The 18735-nt window shown below is 55.4% G+C and overlaps 8 protein-coding genes across 8 annotated transcripts; 5 read left to right on the forward strand and 3 right to left on the reverse strand.

The window, feature by feature from the left end:
• Positions 1 to 489: 489 nt before the first annotated feature.
• CkaCkLH20_09909 (uncharacterized protein) lies at positions 490 to 2997 on the reverse strand (the record flags this gene model as incomplete). Its single annotated transcript, XM_038892624.1, has 1 exon — positions 490 to 2997. The coding sequence occupies one exon, from the start codon at positions 2995 to 2997 to the stop codon at positions 490 to 492; it is 2508 nt and encodes an 835-aa protein (XP_038742191.1).
• Positions 2998 to 3616: 619 nt separating this feature from the next.
• Positions 3617 to 6483, forward strand: CkaCkLH20_09910 (uncharacterized protein; the record flags this gene model as incomplete). The annotated part of the gene is made up of 4 exons (XM_038892625.1): positions 3617 to 3754; positions 3958 to 4930; positions 5032 to 5711; positions 5782 to 6483. The coding sequence occupies 4 exons, from the start codon at positions 3617 to 3619 to the stop codon at positions 6481 to 6483; spliced, it is 2493 nt and encodes an 830-aa protein (XP_038742192.1).
• Positions 6484 to 7300: 817 nt separating this feature from the next.
• On the forward strand, positions 7301 to 8932 carry CkaCkLH20_09911 (uncharacterized protein; the record flags this gene model as incomplete). The annotated part of the gene is made up of 1 exon (XM_038892626.1): positions 7301 to 8932. One exon carries the CDS (start codon positions 7301 to 7303, stop codon positions 8930 to 8932), a length of 1632 nt encoding a protein of 543 aa, XP_038742193.1.
• A 915-nt stretch (positions 8933 to 9847) lies between these two features.
• CkaCkLH20_09912 (uncharacterized protein) lies at positions 9848 to 11338 on the forward strand (the record flags this gene model as incomplete). Its single annotated transcript, XM_038892627.1, has 1 exon — positions 9848 to 11338. The coding sequence occupies one exon, from the start codon at positions 9848 to 9850 to the stop codon at positions 11336 to 11338; it is 1491 nt and encodes a 496-aa protein (XP_038742194.1).
• Positions 11339 to 11946: 608 nt separating this feature from the next.
• Positions 11947 to 13145, forward strand: CkaCkLH20_09913 (pyridoxal-phosphate dependent enzyme; the record flags this gene model as incomplete). Its single annotated transcript, XM_038892628.1, has 2 exons — positions 11947 to 12064; positions 12148 to 13145. 2 exons carry the CDS (start codon positions 11947 to 11949, stop codon positions 13143 to 13145), a joined length of 1116 nt encoding a protein of 371 aa, XP_038742195.1.
• Positions 13146 to 13336: 191 nt separating this feature from the next.
• Positions 13337 to 14571, reverse strand: CkaCkLH20_09914 (uncharacterized protein; the record flags this gene model as incomplete). The annotated part of the gene is made up of 2 exons (XM_038892629.1): positions 13337 to 14382; positions 14457 to 14571. 2 exons carry the CDS (start codon positions 14569 to 14571, stop codon positions 13337 to 13339), a joined length of 1161 nt encoding a protein of 386 aa, XP_038742196.1.
• A 271-nt stretch (positions 14572 to 14842) lies between these two features.
• On the forward strand, positions 14843 to 15581 carry CkaCkLH20_09915 (mitochondrial ribosomal protein; the record flags this gene model as incomplete). Its single annotated transcript, XM_038892630.1, has 2 exons — positions 14843 to 15005; positions 15073 to 15581. 2 exons carry the CDS (start codon positions 14843 to 14845, stop codon positions 15579 to 15581), a joined length of 672 nt encoding a protein of 223 aa, XP_038742197.1.
• Positions 15582 to 16036: 455 nt separating this feature from the next.
• Positions 16037 to 17204, reverse strand: CkaCkLH20_09916 (inositol-pentakisphosphate 2-kinase; the record flags this gene model as incomplete). The annotated part of the gene is made up of 2 exons (XM_038892631.1): positions 16037 to 16962; positions 17027 to 17204. The coding sequence occupies 2 exons, from the start codon at positions 17202 to 17204 to the stop codon at positions 16037 to 16039; spliced, it is 1104 nt and encodes a 367-aa protein (XP_038742198.1).
• Positions 17205 to 18735: the final 1531 nt, after the last annotated feature.

An 18735-nucleotide genomic window follows, 5' to 3' on the forward strand; every position in this document is an offset into this window, starting at 1 on the left:
ATCAACTCGGAAGCGGAGTTACTGGTGCGAAAACATTACATATTCGGTGCGGCAGTCCTCTTTTTTTTCAAAGATGGGTCGGACTAGACAGCTCAAGCTACGGACATACCTCGTGAACCGGCGTTGGGAGATTCCTGTACATTCTTAGTATGCTGTACACTATAATGAATGACGAACATGTCTTTTACTGTTACAGACTGGCGGCGAATAGCCACGTGTGGCCCATTGATTCCTCTCAGCAGAACTTCTGCTTTGCTTGGATCAAGAAGCCGTCCAGACAGAAACCACATGTCATTGATCTCAGAGACAAAGTCAACAGGTGTGCCCCCGAAAGTTTTCTCATCTTCTCCAAAGTGCTACAATTGGGCAGCAGAAATAACATCATATTACCGCTATAGCTTGGTCTAGCAAACACTACCACCCTGTAGCCACATGACATTCATGCATACTCATGTGACCATATAAGTATATCTCAGCCCTTCTTATCCCTTAAGGGAGCTTTATAGTAAGGGTCTTGGAGCTATGTACTTCTATAGTATGCGGTTCTCGGCCTGGTAGGCAAACCATAACTGGCAGGAAACTGGCTGCTGATGCCTCTCGGAAGGAACACCGAAGGTTGACGACGTAGGCTTCTTCTTTTCTCCCCTTGCTGGTCCTCTCCCAGCTGACCTCCAATATCGCGGTGGTCTTGGAAGTCCGGACTGGTATTGATGCCTTGAGCCGTGGGGAAAGAGATAGCCGAGGCTTGAACATCACGACAGACCAACCCGGCTGCGCAGGCCGGATGCCGGCAACTTCGACCAGAAACTCGTGGATAGGCGCACTGCCCCATGCATGGCAGTCGGAACGGACGCTGACGGCATCCTCTGCCCACGTCGTGAGGTTTTGCGCGATTTGCTCTCTCCAAATCGACCAGAACGAGTGGAAGTTCTTGTTGTATACCTCATCTCCTGCCGCTGCCAGAGCTCGGAGTGTGTAGAATGAGAAGGAGATGGACGTCGGGGTGAAGAGCCGCCGCGCGGAGATCGCCTCCGGAGCGACGTCTTGTGGCGCGGAAGTGTCGACCTGCGCCAGGCTTCGCTCCAGGATCGTCACCGCGAGCTCACCCGTCGCCACGCCGGCCAGCACCGCCCACACCTGGCTGTGTTGGCTGAACTCCTCGGCCGGGACGAGCTCGAGGGCAAGTCCGTCGGTGAAGAATTCGCCGTCGAAACAATGTGCGCGGACTGCTCTCACGATCGTTCCCGCCGCGTCCTCGTAACGACGCGATTCGGCACCTCGGCCGACCTTGTCGCAGAGCCATGCCAGCTTCTTCAGAGCAAATACAAAAAGACAGTTGGTGTACGTCGATACGCCAGTCCGCCGCAGCGCCGTCGGGATCCCCTGGGGCGCCCACCTGGTGGTCCAATCGGTGTACTCCCACAATGCGTTGTTGAAGGCGCGGACCAGGCCGAGCTCTGCGTCGATACGCGAAGAAAAGGTCTCGATGATGGCGTCGCTCACGCCGAGAAACCTGCGCGCGAACGCGGCATCTGCGTGGTGTTCGAAGTGGTCGACGACCATGCAGATCCAGTACAGCGAAAAGGCCGGGATGAACTGTCTCTGCATGACGGACGACACCGACCGAGACGACGTCAAGCCGACCGACGGCACGAAGCTGTCGTGAAGCTGAACGATGGCCTGGCGAGCCAGCCGGTCGTCACCTGAGGATAAGTAGGTGAAGAGCGCGGAGCTCCGAGTGTCCATGGGATACTGCATCTGCTCGTAGAACGGGCAGTCTTCGTAGCAGTCGTGCATGCAGTTCTGGAGAGTACGCAGGCTGACAGACCACAACTTCGACACCCAGTCATCGCCGGTGTCGAAGCTGGCTTTAGGAGCGAGTGGATAGCCGTATCCGACGACTTCGACCCCTTTGACGTGCACCTCGGCATCCTCGGGTACCTCGATGTCTATGGCGAGGTAGCGGAAAGTGCGATAGTGGAAAGGCTGGTACACCTCCTCCTCGGGCGCCATGGGGTGAAGGTCGAGACTCGTAGCCAAGCCCCCGAGAATATAGCTGTCCGAAGGTCCTACAATTTTCTTGGACTTGTCGGTGCGGTCACCCTTGCGTCGCGCGAAGGGTACGACGACCGGATCATCCTCGTAGCATTCGGAATACGTGATGGAAAGCTTACTCCCGGCCGAAGCTTCTTCAGACGCAAACCGGAGTGTGAGGAATGCCGTCGTATGGTTCTCAACGGCCAGTTCGACGTGATGCTTCGATCCAGACGGCAGACGGAGGCTTTGAGTTGGGTTCGCCGCGCACGAGCGCCGCAACAGCAAAGATTCCCACTCGGCCTGTCCAATAGGGCGCTGGACGTTGTTGACGGCGTTGAACTGGACGTCCTCCAGATTCATTGGTGGTATCATCCGGGCGCAGAGCCGCCACGGCAGCATCACACCCCAGTCTTCCTGGATATCCAGCCCCTTCGCAGATGTCCATGAGAGGTGCACATCATTGCGCCGGTCCACCTGCTCAAAGATGTGCAAGAAGAGGTCGAAAGGCTCGTCGCTCCTGAGGAGTGCCGAGACATCGACGGCGGTTTCCCACGTGTCGTCACCGTTCAGCTGGGCCTCGCTGGCTGGATCGATGGTTCTCACGTACAGGCCTCCAATCGGCATGCGCGGAAAAGATGTGGCGTACGTGGTGGCATAGAAGAACCGTAGAACATGGATGACGACTTGGTTCTGCCCCTGTTGAAGAAAGGGTCGGATGTCTATGGTGTCGTAGAACCACCGGTTCTCGTCTCCCTTGACAGGACCGGAGTGGACCAGTCGTTTGTTGATGTACAGCTTGTAGCGCGTGTCTGCCGTGAGATTGATGTAGACAGGCCGGCTCGGAACATCAGAGATGCTCAGAGTCTTACGAAAGTACAAGAATCCGCCAGCAGCGTCGGGCCTGTTGTCGATCCAGTCGGGGTGCCATATCCAGGCAGAGCCGTACTCTGTGAGGTCCATAGCGAATGAATGTGAAGTGCCGAGCTGGTCGCACTCAATTAGAACAACTTGAAGACAGTATTATCCTGTTTCCTAAAGGGCTCCGTCTACTCTATAAGACATTCATGACATACATCCGATCATGGCACGTCGTGCGGTACCGTTGTCTCTTCGCACATCATTCTGCGATCAGGCCATTCACTCAACCGAGCGGACCATTTCAGGCCGAGATCGAGGGGTTGGTCAACAGGAGGTATCTGTTATTAGCAAGTCGCTGCAATGAGAACCGAAGTGAGGCATTCAGAAGGAGGGTAAATGGTAAGAGAGAGGTTTTTCGTATTGAATGCGAAAATCCCCCCAAGCCTGTATCCCCCATCTTCGGGCCAGCGCGGCTTGCGGCTTTCCGCTTTTGGGTATCTCAAGCACCAGCTATAGATGCATTTGCCAGAATCTGGCGGTGCATATCGTACCGATCAAGTTTCAATGCCATCCTTAAGTTGCCTGCTAGACGCATGATCTCTCTCTCCCTATTGTCTTTGAAAGACTTTGTTGTTGAAGTTCACGCTCGGGTATTCTGTATTGGTTTTACATCTCAACAGGAACCTATTCTTGTCATCAGAGATACAGACATCTTTTCAACATGGCGAACACCGAGACGCTCCGTGGCGTGGACAGTTTGCTTGAGCAGCTCACGTTGGAGGAGAAGGTCAGCCTGCTCGCTGGCCAGGGCCGATGCAGAACAACTGGCGTTGCACGTCTAGGTATCCCGCCTTTGGATGTATGTTGGGACTCGGACGCAGTATATTCTATTTTCATACGCTGTTACTGATTCGTCCTTTGCAGACATCCGATGGTCCTCATGGACTGCGAGGATATCCGTTCTTCAATCCGGTAATGTCACCTCCTCGCCTACTCGAAATATCCCCGTATTGCAGTCTGCACCACGAGGGTAAACATTCGACCAGTACTGACCCGCTGCAGAATCAGGGCTGTCTGCTCCCTTGCGGCACTGCCATGGGTGCGACCTTTGACGTGAAGCTGATGGGAAAAGTCGGCCAACTGTTGGCCGGCGAGGCCCTTTGCAGGCACATTTCCATCATCTTGGCTCCAGTCGTCTGTATTCAAAGATCACCACTACTCGGCCGGGGCTTCGAGGCTTTTGGTGAAGACCCTGTTTTGAGCGGCCTGATGGGAGCAGCATACACTGCTGGTATTCAAAGCCGCGGTGTTGCATCTTGCATAAAGCACTTTGCAGCTCACGATCAGTCGTGGTCGAGCACGGAAGACAACGCCGTCATGTCAGAGAGGACCCTCCGAGAGATGCACACACTACCTTTTCAACTGGTCATGAAGGAATCCAAACCTTGGGCGGTCATGACATCGTACAACAAGATCAACGGTGTCCATGCCAGCGAAGACCCCAAGCTTCTCAGGGAGATCTTGCGACAGGACTGGGGCTACGATGGCCTGGTTCTCAGCGACTGGTGGGGCACGTACAGCACGACCGAGTCCATCAACGCAACGATGGACTTGGAAATGCCGGGTCCCACGTTGTGGCGTGGAGGGCTCTTGGTGAATGCCGTGGGCAGTCGGAAGGTCACGACGGCAAGGATCAACGAGTCCGCCAGAAGGGTCCTGGAGATTGTACAGAAAGTTCAGCCAGCGATATCAAAAGCCAAGTACGATGTCAGGGGCAACGACACGGAGGAAAACCGGCGCTTGATTCGGAAGGTTGCTGCTGAGTCGATTGTGTTGCTGAAGAACGACAACAAGTCCCTTCCCCTGAAGCCCGACGCGAAAACGATATACGGACTCATTGGGGACCACTTCACCAATGCCGCTTTCGCCGGCGGCGGTAGTTCTGAAGTCGATCCCTACTACGTCGTCCAGCCTCTCGATGCTTTTGTGGAAGATGTGGGCAAGGAGAACATCACGTTCGAGACTGGCTGCTATTGTATGTCGAACCCCCCTCAATCTTCGCGGGAGGTGTTTTCCCTTCTCTCTTCTTGTTTCTTCTTCTTCTTCTTCTTTTTGCTCAGACTGACTTATTCGAAGCTCATTCCTGGACGCCCCTTTTGTGGGACGAGCTTTACAACGAGGCCGCCGGGGAACCAGGACTGCACATTGAGTTTTTCCAAGACGACCCCGAAGTCAACCCCGATGCGGCAGTCATCCACACCGAGAAGACGCGGAAAAGTTTCATGATATTCGCAGACTGCCTCCCGCAGCCCTTTCCGGACGACTACTTTGTCAAAGTTAGGACCAAGTTCACATCGGCAAAGACCGCCCGGTACCGATTCGGCCTGAGCGCTGCTGGAAAAGCCAAGTTGGTCCTCGACGGCAAGACCATCATTGACCAATGGACAGACCATCCCGAGAAGAAAAAGACGGACATCACGCCTGGGTTCAACAACTTCACCATGGAAAGGTTTGCAGAGTTCGACGTCCAGGCCGGGCAACCGTTGAACTTTGAGATCTACCTGACCAACAAAAACTTGGGTACGCCCACCGGCATTGCACCGGCGGCCGGCGCCAGGCTCGGCGGTTGCGAGATCATTGACGAGGATAAGACGATTGCAGCCGCTGTCGAGCTCGCCAGCCGAGTGGACGTGGCCATTCTTATGACGGGTCTGTCCTCTGATTACGAACTTGAGAACTCTGACCGAAGCTCTCTTTCACTCCCGGGGCGCGTTGATGAACTGATTGAACGGGTCCTCAACGCCAACCCGAACACGGTATGTGTCGATCCGTCAGCGCACCAGTAGAAGAAGCAAGCTAACTAGACCTGTTTCATCGGCCACGTAGATCATCATCACGCAATCTGGAATGCCTATCCTGATGCCGTGGGCCGCAAAGGCCAGAACGCTGGCCCACGCGTGGCTGGGCGGCCAAGAAGCCGGTCATGGCATGTTAGACTTCCTCTTTGGAAGAATCAATCCATCAGCAAGAATGCCTTTGACCTTTCCCAAGCGGCTAGAAGACAACCCGGCATTCTTGACCTTTGGCAAGGCCGACCGGGACTTGCTCTATGGCGAAGGTGTCTTTGTAGGCCATCGGTATTACGAATACGCCAAGCTGGAGCCCGAATTCTACTTCGGGCATGGCCTCTCGTACACCGAGTTCTCATACTCCAACCTCGCCGTCCCCGCCGAGTTTGTGGCCAGTGCAGACCACAAGATGCAGGTCACCGTTGATGTAAAGAACACTGGCAGCTTGGGGGGCGCTGAAGTCGTGCAGTTGTATGTCGTCGATCCCGAGTCGACTTTCCAGCGACCCAGAAAGGAACTCAAGGCATTCCAAAAAGTTTGGCTTGAGCCCGGACAAGTAGAGACTGTGAAGTTGTCTCTGGACAAGTACGCCCTATCTTACTGGTCTCAAGAGCACGATCAGTGGATTGCAGAAAACGGGGAGTTCGTTGTCATCGTATCTCGGAGCGCCAATCCAAAGGATGAGCTCTTGAAGGCAAGTTTCCGGTTGCCCAAGACTTTCTTCTGGTCTGGTTTGTGATGTATATATGTATATATATACATATTTTAGATCCTTAGACGCATAGTAGCTTAGAAGTCGTTCGTTGCACTCGCACGGCTTAGACTTGAGAACAATGATAGCACACACCGTTCCAAAAGATAGTCGGAAGAAGACTTCGTATTGGTTACGCGCGTGACCATCACTTCCATCTCAGGAGGTTTAAACTGCTGGATACGTAGCAGTGGTGTGATTTGTTTTGATTTTTGCGTTCGATCATCTCGGTCACATCTCCTAGTCGTTGCTCTTGTTCAGGTCGTCTATGTCATCGTCCGTATAGAATACTGAGATTTACGAAAATAACTAGATGCGGAAGGTCGAGACGCATATCGTGGCACTTGACACTTAGCTTCCAAGAGAATGGAATGACCGCTTGTTGGGTACAGAATTTAGGCTAAAAATGCGTCCTCACGGGAAAGAAGTGGTAGGGGCTGATCGTATAGCCTCTCGCCAACGTTGGATCATGGCTAGACCAGCATGTCCAAATAGTCAACAATAAGCGCCGAACATACCACCGGAGATCTGCTGATGATTCGCGGGGGAGAGTGGGACGCCCGCCGTTTCCGCAGTCCGGGGAATATACCTACCTTGACCCCAGATTTACCAACAAACGGACCATAACCAGGCTCTACGGATACTCGCTGTATATAAGTCACCCGGAGATGCGCTGTTAATCAAGATTTTGGGCCCCTTCCCATCAATCTTTGGTACCACACCACTCATTATCTCGTACGCCTCCCTTCATTACAACAACCCCATCAAGCGCAACAGAGGTTTGTTCATACATGTCTAGGCCACGATGACTGCCGACTCTAAGACGACAGAGGAGCGGGCTAGAGAGTCGCCAGAGGCGGTGACCGCTGGCGATCAAAATGTCTTTCATGAGATCCTCGAGAAGCTACCGCCTTGGTATACGAATCCCAGACTGGTCAGACTCTATTTTTTCCTCGTCGCCCCCATCGTCACATCTGCGGCCCTTGGCTTCGACCTCAGCATGACGAACGGCCTCCAGTCCGTGAACATCTTCATGAACAACTTTGGAAACCCTAGCGGATCTACTCTTGGCTTTTATGGCGCCTCCATGTCAGTGGGCGGCTTCGTTGCCTGCCTCATCGCCGGCCCTCTCAACGAGCGGTTTGGTCGACGGCTCATTTGCTCCGTGGGCGCAGCCATTGTGATTGGAGCGACAATCATGCAAACGTTTGCCATAAACTTTGGCATGTTCACCGGCGGCAAAATGATCTTGGGCTTTGGATCCAATCTTCAGCTCCTGACCGCTCCTGTGCTGGTGACGGAGCTGGCCCATCCCATGAATCGCGTCTTCATCTCCTCCTTCTACAACACGAACATCTTCATCGGGCTCATCATCGGAGGCTGGGTGACCTTTGGTACCTACAGCATGAACTCTCACTGGGCGTGGAAGCTCCCCTGCATTCTCCAGGTCGTCATCCCCAGCTACCAGGTTTTCATGCTTTGGCTCTGTCCCGAAAGCCCGAGATGGCTCGTGACCAAAGGCCGCATCGCAGAGGCTAGGGAAATCCTCATCCGCTACCACAGCTCAATCCAGGGAGTCGAGGACGAGGTTGTCAAGACCGAGCTGCAGGAGATTGTCACCGGGATTGAGATGGACAAGACTCAGCTCAAGCTCAATAAGGATGGCTTCAAGAGTGTCCTACTCTCCAAGGGAAACAGACATCGTCTTTGGATCGGTTTCTGGACTGCCGTCGGATCCCAATGCGGTGGCGGCACATTCATTGCGTCCTACCTCCCCCAAATCATGGACCAGATCGGCATGACCAGCCAGCACGACAAGACGCTCATCAACGCCATCATGAGTATCTGTAACTGGGTCACGACTATCATCGGCATCATGATCATCCCGCACGTGAAGCGAAGGTCGATGTTCCTATACAGCACCATTACCATGACAATCGCCTTCATAGTCTGGACAGCGCTTGCGGCTACTTACATCAAGGACCCGCAGCGAGGTTACGGACTTGGGGTTCTCGCCATGATGTTCCTCTTCAACGCGTGTCAGACCGTCTGCTGGATTCCCTTGGTCGTGGCGTACCCTCTCGAGATTGTCACGACGAAGCAGAGAACCATCTTCTTTTCTTTCACCATGTTCTCCATGAATATGGCGTCCTTTATTGCCCAGTACATCAACCCGATCGGACTGGAAGCGCTGTCATGGCGATGGTACATTATTCAAATCGTCTTCAACTCATGTCTTACGGTTATCATCTACTTCACGTGGGTTGAGACCCGCGGCCTCACTCTTGAAGAAGTTGCCGTGATTTTCGACGGAACGGAATCGTTCGATGCTGCAAAGGCCGCCGCTGGGAAACGATTGGATGCCGAGGATGCAGATGTGGTTAAGGCTGACGACGAGAAGAATTCTGTGGTGACTCGTGTGAATGAGAAGGCCTAGGTCAGGACTGGTTGGCAGGGCCAGTTATTGCTGTGCGCACAGCAATGCTCATCAACGGGTTCGTCCATCCCAACCGGTCTCGAGCGAATCTTCATCGTTGCTTCGAAATCATTTGACGGAGGAAATTGATATAGGGCACATAAATATTTTATCATCAATAACTTTATTACTGAAATTGCGCTGTGCTTCTGTGAACTGAAAACCCTGGGGCTTCTGGTCTCGATGTAGCCGTTAGTAATGTACAATGTCCTGCTTAAGGGGTCCTACTAAGGAAAGTTCTCTCGTGCTGTCATGTAGTGAGGCGAGAATGATGATGTCTCGAGATCTGTCTTTGCCTTGGGGCTGGCCGCTGGACTTTGTGCCGAGAACGTGTCTCGACGCCAGTCCGAACTTTACACGCAGGTGCTACTGTTGTGGTCGCTCCAGCTCCGGCCAGGTCTACCAACCTGGAGGAAAGCGTTCATGGGTGTTACCCAAGACAACCGTGGCGAATACGCGTCTATATAGTGCTTATTATGGCTTGATCTGGCATGTCTTGGCTACTTCATGTCTTCGTCTGCTCCGTGGCGTCGCCTTGGATTTACGTGCTCGTTGGTAGCGGTCGGCGAAGGAATACTATATTTGGCAAGTAAAGGCACTGTTCAGTGCCAACCAAGACACCCGGGACTTCGGCAGACTTCGGCAGACCTCGTATTGCATACGGCGTTCGCCTAGATGTTGGAGACCTAACCATCTCGGTGGAATTCAATGACCGAGGTGCAGTAAGACGGTTAACTCCGTGTTATTGAGTCCAACTGTTCAAATACGGTGATGCTTTTGCTACTTACTTACCCCTTCAGCATCCTGATATTAGATGTTGTGAAGCTGCTGAATCATCTCGAGATATCCTTACAACGAACTATTCCCACAGCCATCATGTCCGTCCAAGAGAGATTGCGCGTTTGCCGCAGCAAGCCGAGAGTCTTCATCCTCACCGATATTACCAACGAACCAGATGATTCCGAGTCCCTCGTACGCTACCTGCTTTACAGCAACGAATTCGACACGAGGGGCATCGTGGCTTGCACGTCGACGCACATGAAGTCCCGCGTGGCGCCGGACGAGATTAGAAACATATTATCCGGCTACAAGGATGTCGTCGACAACCTGAACGCCCATGCGCACCCTGACAATCAATATCCGGACGTGCAAGCCCTTCTTGATATGACAAAGAGTGGTCCGGCGGTCTACGGCCAATTGGCTCTGCAGCAGCCGCTCAGTCAAGGGTCGAAACTCCTCATCGATCGTGTCGACGAGTCAACGGAGCCTCTGTGGGTTTTGTGCTGGGGTGGTGCGAATCCGCTTGCGCAGGCCGTTGCCCACATCGACAAGACCCGGAGCGCCGCGGACAGCTCTGAGTTCCGGTCGAGGCTCAGGGTGTACGCCATCTCCGATCAGGATGACAGCGGGCCCTGGCTTAGAGTAAGGTACCCTGAAATATTTTACATCTGCTCCGTTCACGGCTGGTGCCAGTACTCCTGCGCGGCGTGGACGGGCATCTCGGGGCATACTGATGTCGGTGGTTCTGACCCGACCCAATTTACCAGCGAGTGGCTCAAGAAGAACATTCAGATTGGCCCTCTGGGAAACAAGTACCCCGACGCCAAGTTCATAGTTGAGGGCGACACGCCCACCTTCTTGTATCTCATTCAAAACGGTCTCGGCTCTCCTGAGCACCCGCACTGGGGAAGCTGGGGCGGCCGATACATGTATTATGACCCATCCATGGCGGCGAAGCACTTTGCAGACGCGGTCGACACCGTCACTGGAAAGGACGGGAGGTCATACTCGACGAACTACGCCACCATATGGCGATGGCGAGAGGCTTTCCAGAACGATTTCGCGGCCCGTATGCAATGGAGCCTGACCGACAAACTCGGCGCGGCAAATCACGCTCCCGTTGCCATCGTCAATGACAGCACCGCCGGTCCGGAACCTCTCCTAGTAGAGATAGAAGCCGGGCAGAAGCTTGTTCTGGACGCTTCACGGAGTTATGATCCGGACGGCGATGCCATGACCTTCCGTTGGTTTCAGTACAGGGAGGTCACCGGTGTCACAGGTCTTCTGCCACCCATGATTCCGGACTTGGACATCGCCAATGTCGACAGCGAGGTTCCCGGGAAGCGAGTTGAGGTGCAGATACCACCTCCGCAGGTAAGCTGTCTCGAACAGCTCAGTGGAAAGCCAGTAGAAAACGGACATGAGTATCACATCATCCTGGAGTTGAAGGACAACGGAACACCTTGTCTGACGACGTACAAGAGAGTTGTCATCCAGACGAAGAACCCGCAGCTTCTTGGTGGAAGAGAAACCGTGGTGGAGACAAATGCAGAGTGGCTGCTCTTAGATGAGCGCTCTTTGAAATAACGCAGGATCAGAGTCTACACTTCAGGATAATGAAAACTTGATGTTTTTTGGTCTTACGAGTAAAAACTCGAAACTTGGAACAACACCCGTAATAAACCCCGTCCGTTCGAGTCTCACTCAGCCATAAACCATCCTAAGGTACCTACACACTTTTAAGGTTGTGTGAGCAACATCAGCGTCCAGCGTGCCTTACGGAACTTAATAAGACCGGTTCTGTGCCAGGTGACCTAGTTTGCGGTTGGAAACAGACCAAGCTAGCAAATCCGTAGACACCCGGTCTTTTCGGCGCAGGAAGATCGGCCGCTGCGGTGCGACCGACTACCGCACCGGCCCCGCCCCATTCTTCAACAGCCCCACCACGGCGGTCTCAGCCCGAGCCCCTCTGACGTGATTTTTTTTAGCGGCACTCAGGTTGTCGAACCCAATTGAGGGACCCCCCACCACGGGAGGGACCCCTGCTCACTCAGCTTAGAAAGCCGACCGCCGGAGGTTCTTCAACACAGAAACCGCCCACCATTCAATTCGCGACTCGACAGTTGCACACCACCCGGCCTAACGGAGGGCTTCTTCTGAGTTCGAATTTCTCTCTCTTCGAACAAGCAGACACCATGAATCGTCTCGGTGTGCGTCGCTTCGCGACGACGGCCGTCCGCGCCATCGACCCTCCCAGCGCCTACTCGCTCAACCTGTCCAAGGCGCAAGGCGTCGTCAAGGGCCTCACTGGCGGTACGGCCTCTCTATCTCTCTACTACTTGCCCCTTACTATGCCTCTCAATGGACTCCGAGCTAACGCTTCCGCTCCTCGCCAGCAATCGGCAACACCCCGCTCATCCGCCTGAATAAGCTCTCCGCCGAGACCGGCTGCGAAGTCCTCGGCAAGGCCGAGTTCATGAACCCGGGCGGCTCCGTGAAGGACCGCGCGGCCCTCTACGTCGTCAAGGACGCCGAGGAGCGCGGCCTTCTCAAGCCCGGCGGCACCGTCGTCGAGGGCACCGCCGGCAACACCGGCATCGGCCTCGCCCACGTCTGCCGCTCCCGCGGCTACAAGCTCGTCATCTACATGCCCAACACCCAGTCCCAGGGCAAGATTGACCTCCTGAGGCTCCTCGGCGCGGAGGTCTACCCCGTCCCCGCCGTCGCCTTCGAGAACCCCGAGAACTACAACCACCAGGCCCGCCGCCACGCCGAGCGCCTCGACAACGCCGTCTGGACCAACCAGTTCGACAACACGGCCAACCGCCGCGCCCACATCGAGACCACGGGCCCCGAGATCTGGGAGCAGACCGCCGGCAAGATCGACGCCTTCACCTGCGCCACGGGCACCGCCGGCACCCTCGCGGGCATCACCCGCTTCCTCAAGGACAAGAGCGGCGGCCGCGTCAAGTCCTTCCTGGCCGACCCGCCCGGCAGCGTGCTGCACTCGTACGTGAGCTCCGGCGGCAAGCTCGTGGAGCGCACGGGGTCCAGCATCACCGAGGGCATCGGCCAGGGCCGCATCACGGACAACCTGGCCCCGGACATCGGCCTCGTCGACGGCTCCATGACCATCGCCGACGAGAAGAGCATCGAGATGGTGTACCGCTGCCTCGACGAGGAGGGCCTGTACCTGGGCGCCAGCTCGGCGCTCAACGTCGTCGCGGCCAAGGAGGTCGCCGAGAAGCTCGGCAAGGGCAACACCGTCGTCACCATCCTGTGCGACGGCGCGTACCGCTACGCCGAGAGGTTGTTCTCGCGCAAGTGGCTGGGCGAGAAGAAGCTCCTGGGCGCGATACCCAAGCATTTGGAAAAGTACATTGTCTTGCCGTAGACCGGCTCATGTCGTTGAGTGTGTTGTCTTGATGCTTGTATACATAGATAATCTTACATATCAGCTGTACATAGCCCCGTCTGCCCCCTGGAGCGTCTGATTGTGTGGGTCTCTTTTTCTTCCCTCGCCGAACCTCTTACTATGATATCATTCCCACCTTTCACCGAAACCCTGCCCTTACACCGAGCCTCTTACTCGGTCTCGGCCTCGCCGGACTGGAAGAGGAGGTTGTAGGCATCCATGCCGCGCTGAGCAGGGACGCTGTTGTCGTTAACCGCCTCCATCACCTCGGTACCGAGGGTTTTCGAGATAGCCTTCAGCTGCTTCGCCGGACCACCCTGAACCACGCGGCCGGCCATGAGCAAACCGTGCAGAATAGGGCTGGCGATGGACAGATACGGCGTCCTCTCAGTCAGGTACTTGACACCGTTGACCTCGTTCTCGTACGCAGCGTCGTGGTACAATGTCTTCAGGCCCTTCTCGGAAGGCCACGTCTTGGTGAGCTTCTGGGCGTACAGCGCCACCTTTCCGTCCACATCCTTGCCATCGTTGTGCTTCACAGCCAGTACCGCCGACAGATGCAGCACCGCGCCGATAACCTGGGGGTCTCTGTGCAGCGGCCACGAGATCTCCTGTTGGGGCTCGACGGCCGGGTTGTGCTTGAACTGGTGCTTCTCGTCCTGGACCATCTCGAGCACCATCTCGGCCCATCGCAAGCTCTGCTCGGTCATCTCCTTGTCCCAGCCGCTGGCAGCCGCGCGCATCTGCACGTAGTGCATCACCATGCCGACCTTTTCGCGGGTGTCGAGCTTGAAGTACGTGTGGCGCACCTGGCGCGCCGCCTCGATGATGGAGTAGATCTGGCCCTTGGAGCCCGCGATCCGGATCATCTTGGCGAAGTCGACCGGGGTGTAGCGGCGTCCGGCGACGCTCATGCCGGCGAGCAGGCGGCCGAAGTTCTTCCAGTCCTCGGGGGACTCCATGGCGCGCAGGGCCTCCCAGGTGATGGCGCGGGAGGCGGGGATCGAGTGGGTGTCGATGTGGTCGAACCTGTGCTCGTAGCCGTCGACCTCGACGTAGACCGGGTTCGAGCGGAGACTGTGCTTCATCTTCTCGGAGAAGACGCGCTGGCGCTGGTGGACGGGGAGGTAGTAGGGGAGGATGATTGAGGATTGGATGCTTTCGAGGATCGGTGCTAGCTTTGCGTTCGAGGTTTTGTCAAAGATGACCTGGTTGTCTGTGCCGTGAACATGTCAGTCCCCTCTGCGCATTTGAGCAGGGCATCGTGACGAAGATCACGCGAGAACTTACCTTGATACACCGATGTCTGGGTGAAGCTCCGTTGCTGCTGCCCGATGCATCCTGCCGGCTGCTCCCATATCGACGGCTTTGCCCTCAAGGCCCTTCCTACTAAACTCCTTGACATGATTGTTGTATGTGACCAAGGGTGTGTGCAGAGGCCCAAGAACAATCTGCGAACCTCCAATATCAAAAAGCGGCAGGGTCTGCCCCAAAATTTTGGCAGAGCCGGGACCGCGGGACCCTCCGGCTCCGCATCATTGATGCACCGAGCCAATCAGACCGCGCAATTGGCACTCCGAACTTCGACTTTTCGATCTGACAGCGAAGCTAGCTCTCGGTCTGCTCGATCGACGACAACGCCTTCCCCGGACGAAATCGTTCATCACGACTCCAAAATGAACGCAAACTGTCTCCTCAGGCGGCCGGTCGGCTGTCTGAAGACGGCCCTCCGTCAGACCCGCCACCAGAGACTGCTCACCCGCACCATGGCCACCGCCGCCGAGCCGCTGGTATCAACACCACCCTCGACTCCCGCACCCTCGATCAAGCCCTCCATGTGTAAGCGACCCCTCTACCTCCCGCACCCTTGAAATCATTCATACTGACGTCGGTTTCCCCCTCCCAGTCGGCCCCAAACACAAGCCCACCTTCGCCGTCTACCCAGCCCTCCCCTCCATCCGCGAGACACACAAGAACCCGATGCCGGCGCTCGACGAGAAGCAGCGCGCCAAGTTGGACCCGACGGGGGCGCGGACGCGGCTGTTCGACCCGGAGCGCCCGGACGCGGCCAAGGTCGGCGACGTGCTGATGGTGACGACCAAGTCGGGCGAGCCCTTCTCGGGGGTGTGCATGAGCATCCGGCGCCGGGGCGTGGACACGGCGATCCTGCTCCGGTCGCAGCTGATGAAGGTCGGCGTCGAGATGTGGCACAAGATCTACTCGCCCACGGTCGTCGGTATCGACATCGTCTGGCGCAGGCCCAAGCGCGCGCGCCGCGCCCGCCTCACGTACATGCGCAAGCCCAAGCACGACATGGGCAACGTCGATCATCTCGTCTTTGCCTGGAAGAAGGAGAGGTACGGCATGCGCAGCAGGGGCAAGGGACAGATCGGTACGAGGTTCGAGAAGAAGTGAGGGGTTTGTGGGGCTGCTGGCGTGAGTTGATTTGGGCTGAGACGAGAGGATTGTGTGACTGGATTGGTGAAGTCACTGGGGAAGTTTGGCCCCCAGGTGCTGTACGATTAGAAAACCTGGCGAGTTGTACAACACGGGCCCATATAGAGTCGTGTACATGAAGAACAAAGATCTCTCATAATCATCTAACAGTCCTCAGAGTATGTGACTGCGCGGGAGTGGCTCTAAAAGTCATGATGGACCGTCGTTTGATCTGGACTATGATTAAGTGTGGAGAGCTCTGGTAAGGATCGCCTGGGGCCATTACCAATGTTGCTACCAATGTTGCTGCTGCTCATCAAAGGCATCGGTGCTGAATTACATTAAGATATATACTTGCTACTTATACACTGTTTTACAGAGGCAGATGCGCTCAGCTGCTGATCCAACCATTCGCCGGACAGAACCTTCATCCTTCAGCGTTTTGCTTGAGAAAGTGGACGATAGAGCGCGCAGTTCTTCATCTGACCACGGCCAGTATACCATCCCTCATCGACAAGTGCTCGCTCCTTGGCTTGCCATTCCTCGAACTTCCACTCTGCGTTTTTGCAGTCAAGATCAGCCAGCCTTGCCTCGAAAGAGCCTTCGACGACTCCACCCTTCTCCCCTTCCTGGTATCGTATAAAAAGAGAGCAGTCCCGTAGTGTCATGGCCATGCTGAACCCGGGGTCGTCTTTCTTCTGGCGGAGAGGGCCGCGAGAGTCCGCGCTGAGCTGGTTTTTCCTCAACATTGTCAAGGTAGGCAGTCGCTTGAGTCTTTCGTACACATCCGTGTGGTTCTTGTCGTTTTTGAATAGCCTCTTGATTGCTTCGCGCCGAATTTGCTCCTTGTCAGATGGTGTGACTCGCAAGGGGTCGAGCCAGAGAGGACAGGAATAGTCGTCAGGGCTGTACTTCTGGTCTTTGATTTTACTACCCTTAGGTGTGTTGGAGTCGTGGAACTTTTTAGCAGCGAGAGCGCAGCATCGACAGGTGTTGGCATCTTCGGGGGCCGAGGGAGATTGGATAAGCCACTTGGGCTTGATTTCAATGAGGTGCTGACGCAGGCCTGGTCTCGGGCGCATGTCTTCGACGAGCATGATGACGGTTTCGCGGCCGCAGTCCACAGTGTCGCCGACGAACTTAGCCGGCCGTCGCTTCGCTTCATCCATGGCCTTCAAGTGGTTGCGCATGCCTACGATGGTGTCTTGTGATACCTTGGCGACTGTGAATTTTGCAAATAGGTCGTCTTTATTATCGAAAAGCGGGAAGACCTTGCCGCGTATGTAGTTGTACTGATACCAAGCATCATGCAATCGCTTGGCGGGGTCTTTGGGCTTCTTTGGCACCCTCAAGAGGTATCCTGAATAGTGTCAATTCAAAATCTCTTAGAAGCGAACACTTCGTACGGGGTATGTCATCCTTACTTGTTCTATCGAGCTCAGCCGTCTTTTTGTTGGAAGGGGCCTGACGTGTTTCGAATACGACGTTGGCAGCACCCTCGCCGACATATTCAACGTGCGTCCAGGGCCCAATGTGAACAGAAGCGTCAACCACAGCCTTCTCGGATTGATGTGACGGGCGCTTCGGCAGGGGCTGCGCCATCTTGGAAGACCGGAAAGATTTGCTGAGCGGGGTATGGTTGGCCGAGTCTCAACTTCGATACCAGTAGGCCGGCCGAAACCCTTTTTTGTCAATCAAGTGTGATGGATGACGGTGCCTCGAGATGGCGATGAGTATTTGTGCAGTGCTTGACGAAGTGGAGCAGAAGTAGGCGACGCGGTTTGAGACCGTTCTACGAGACGACGGTGAGGTGGAATGTTTTGTCCAAGACGAAAGCAGCATCCATGGTGAATTCAGGCTCAAAAGTCGAAGTACGGCAAGTGTGGCTGCGCTAGTGGTGCTTGCTTCCTTCCCAGGTGAAATAAACCAAGACCAGGAGAGAGATGGTTTTACGAGCTTCCTGCTGCGACTTGATGAGCCCGACCTGGATGTTACTTTTCCGTTTGAGATATTGAGTTTCGTTCCCGCAGTCAACTCAAGCGCACCACACGTCTCCGAGATGTCAGCTGCTTCGCCTTGCTCGGCCCGATGCTGTGGACGGAGAGTACGAGATAGGACTGCGACTGCGACTGCAACGTGCCCGATCTTGCCTCCTGGGTTGATTCAACAGATGAGGGATATCGATCAGTCTCCATCTGATGTTTGTTGTTGCGTCGCAACGGGCAAGTGGTTGTTATGGCTTGTTGTTTTCTTCAAGAAGTCAGCGGTATCCCTGGATGACGACACACACTTTCCCTTCCGGGAGTGGAGCAGAAAGCTGGTTTAGTTTGCCGCGAGCTGAGTTGCTGTCGACACAACCGCTGCGCGCAGGCTATTCCTTGGTTGAGCAGCCGCTGACGGGGTGGCCAATGAATGACACCTTTCCACAGGGAAGCGTCGGCTTTGGCGTTGACGTTGACGTGCGTGTCATGCTGAGCGCGAACCAGACCTTGCAAGCGCTTGCGCGTGTGAGGCTACAATTTTTTTTTTAATTGGTAAAATTTACCTTACCCCAGAGTCGTGTGAGAGGTTGGTTCTGTCTGTGGACTGGATACCACGACGTCGTTGCAGACAGAGGGGCCGAAGGGGATAATTCATCCAATGACTGCGGTGTTCCGGCGTGCGGCGCGCCTCCACATGGGTTGCAGGAGTTCCAATTCCAATCCTGCTATGGACGAGCTGACGAGCTGACGAGCAGGACGTGGAACGATGGCTTACATAACGAAGCTCTCCCAGATAGGACTTGGAAACGGGGTTCATCAAGGAAAAAAGGCGCGCCAGGTCGGCCGGCCTCTGCCGGACGAGCACCGAAAGTGGCCTGTGCTGTGGGCGCTCGTGTCAGACTGTCATGGAGGACTCAGGACTCAGGACTCAGGCTCAGAGCCCACCAGCGGCCCAGCGGTCCAGAAGGCATTGCGACGTGTTTTTCTTTGCGGCGTTGCCCGTTGGCTCCCTTTTACCGACAAGCGGGTCATTGCGGAGAGGAGATCAAGGAACCAGGTAGGACCCCGGGACGAGGGGAATGTCCCGCGGAGAGGGGTAATTAGCGATCGTGATGGATGGCCGCCATTCCAAGGTTGATAGTCAGAAGAAG

Source organism: Colletotrichum karsti (assembly GCF_011947395.1).
Source record: "Colletotrichum karsti strain CkLH20 chromosome Unknown Scaffold36, whole genome shotgun sequence".
In the NCBI taxonomy this organism is placed as follows: domain Eukaryota; kingdom Fungi; phylum Ascomycota; class Sordariomycetes; order Glomerellales; family Glomerellaceae; genus Colletotrichum; species Colletotrichum karsti.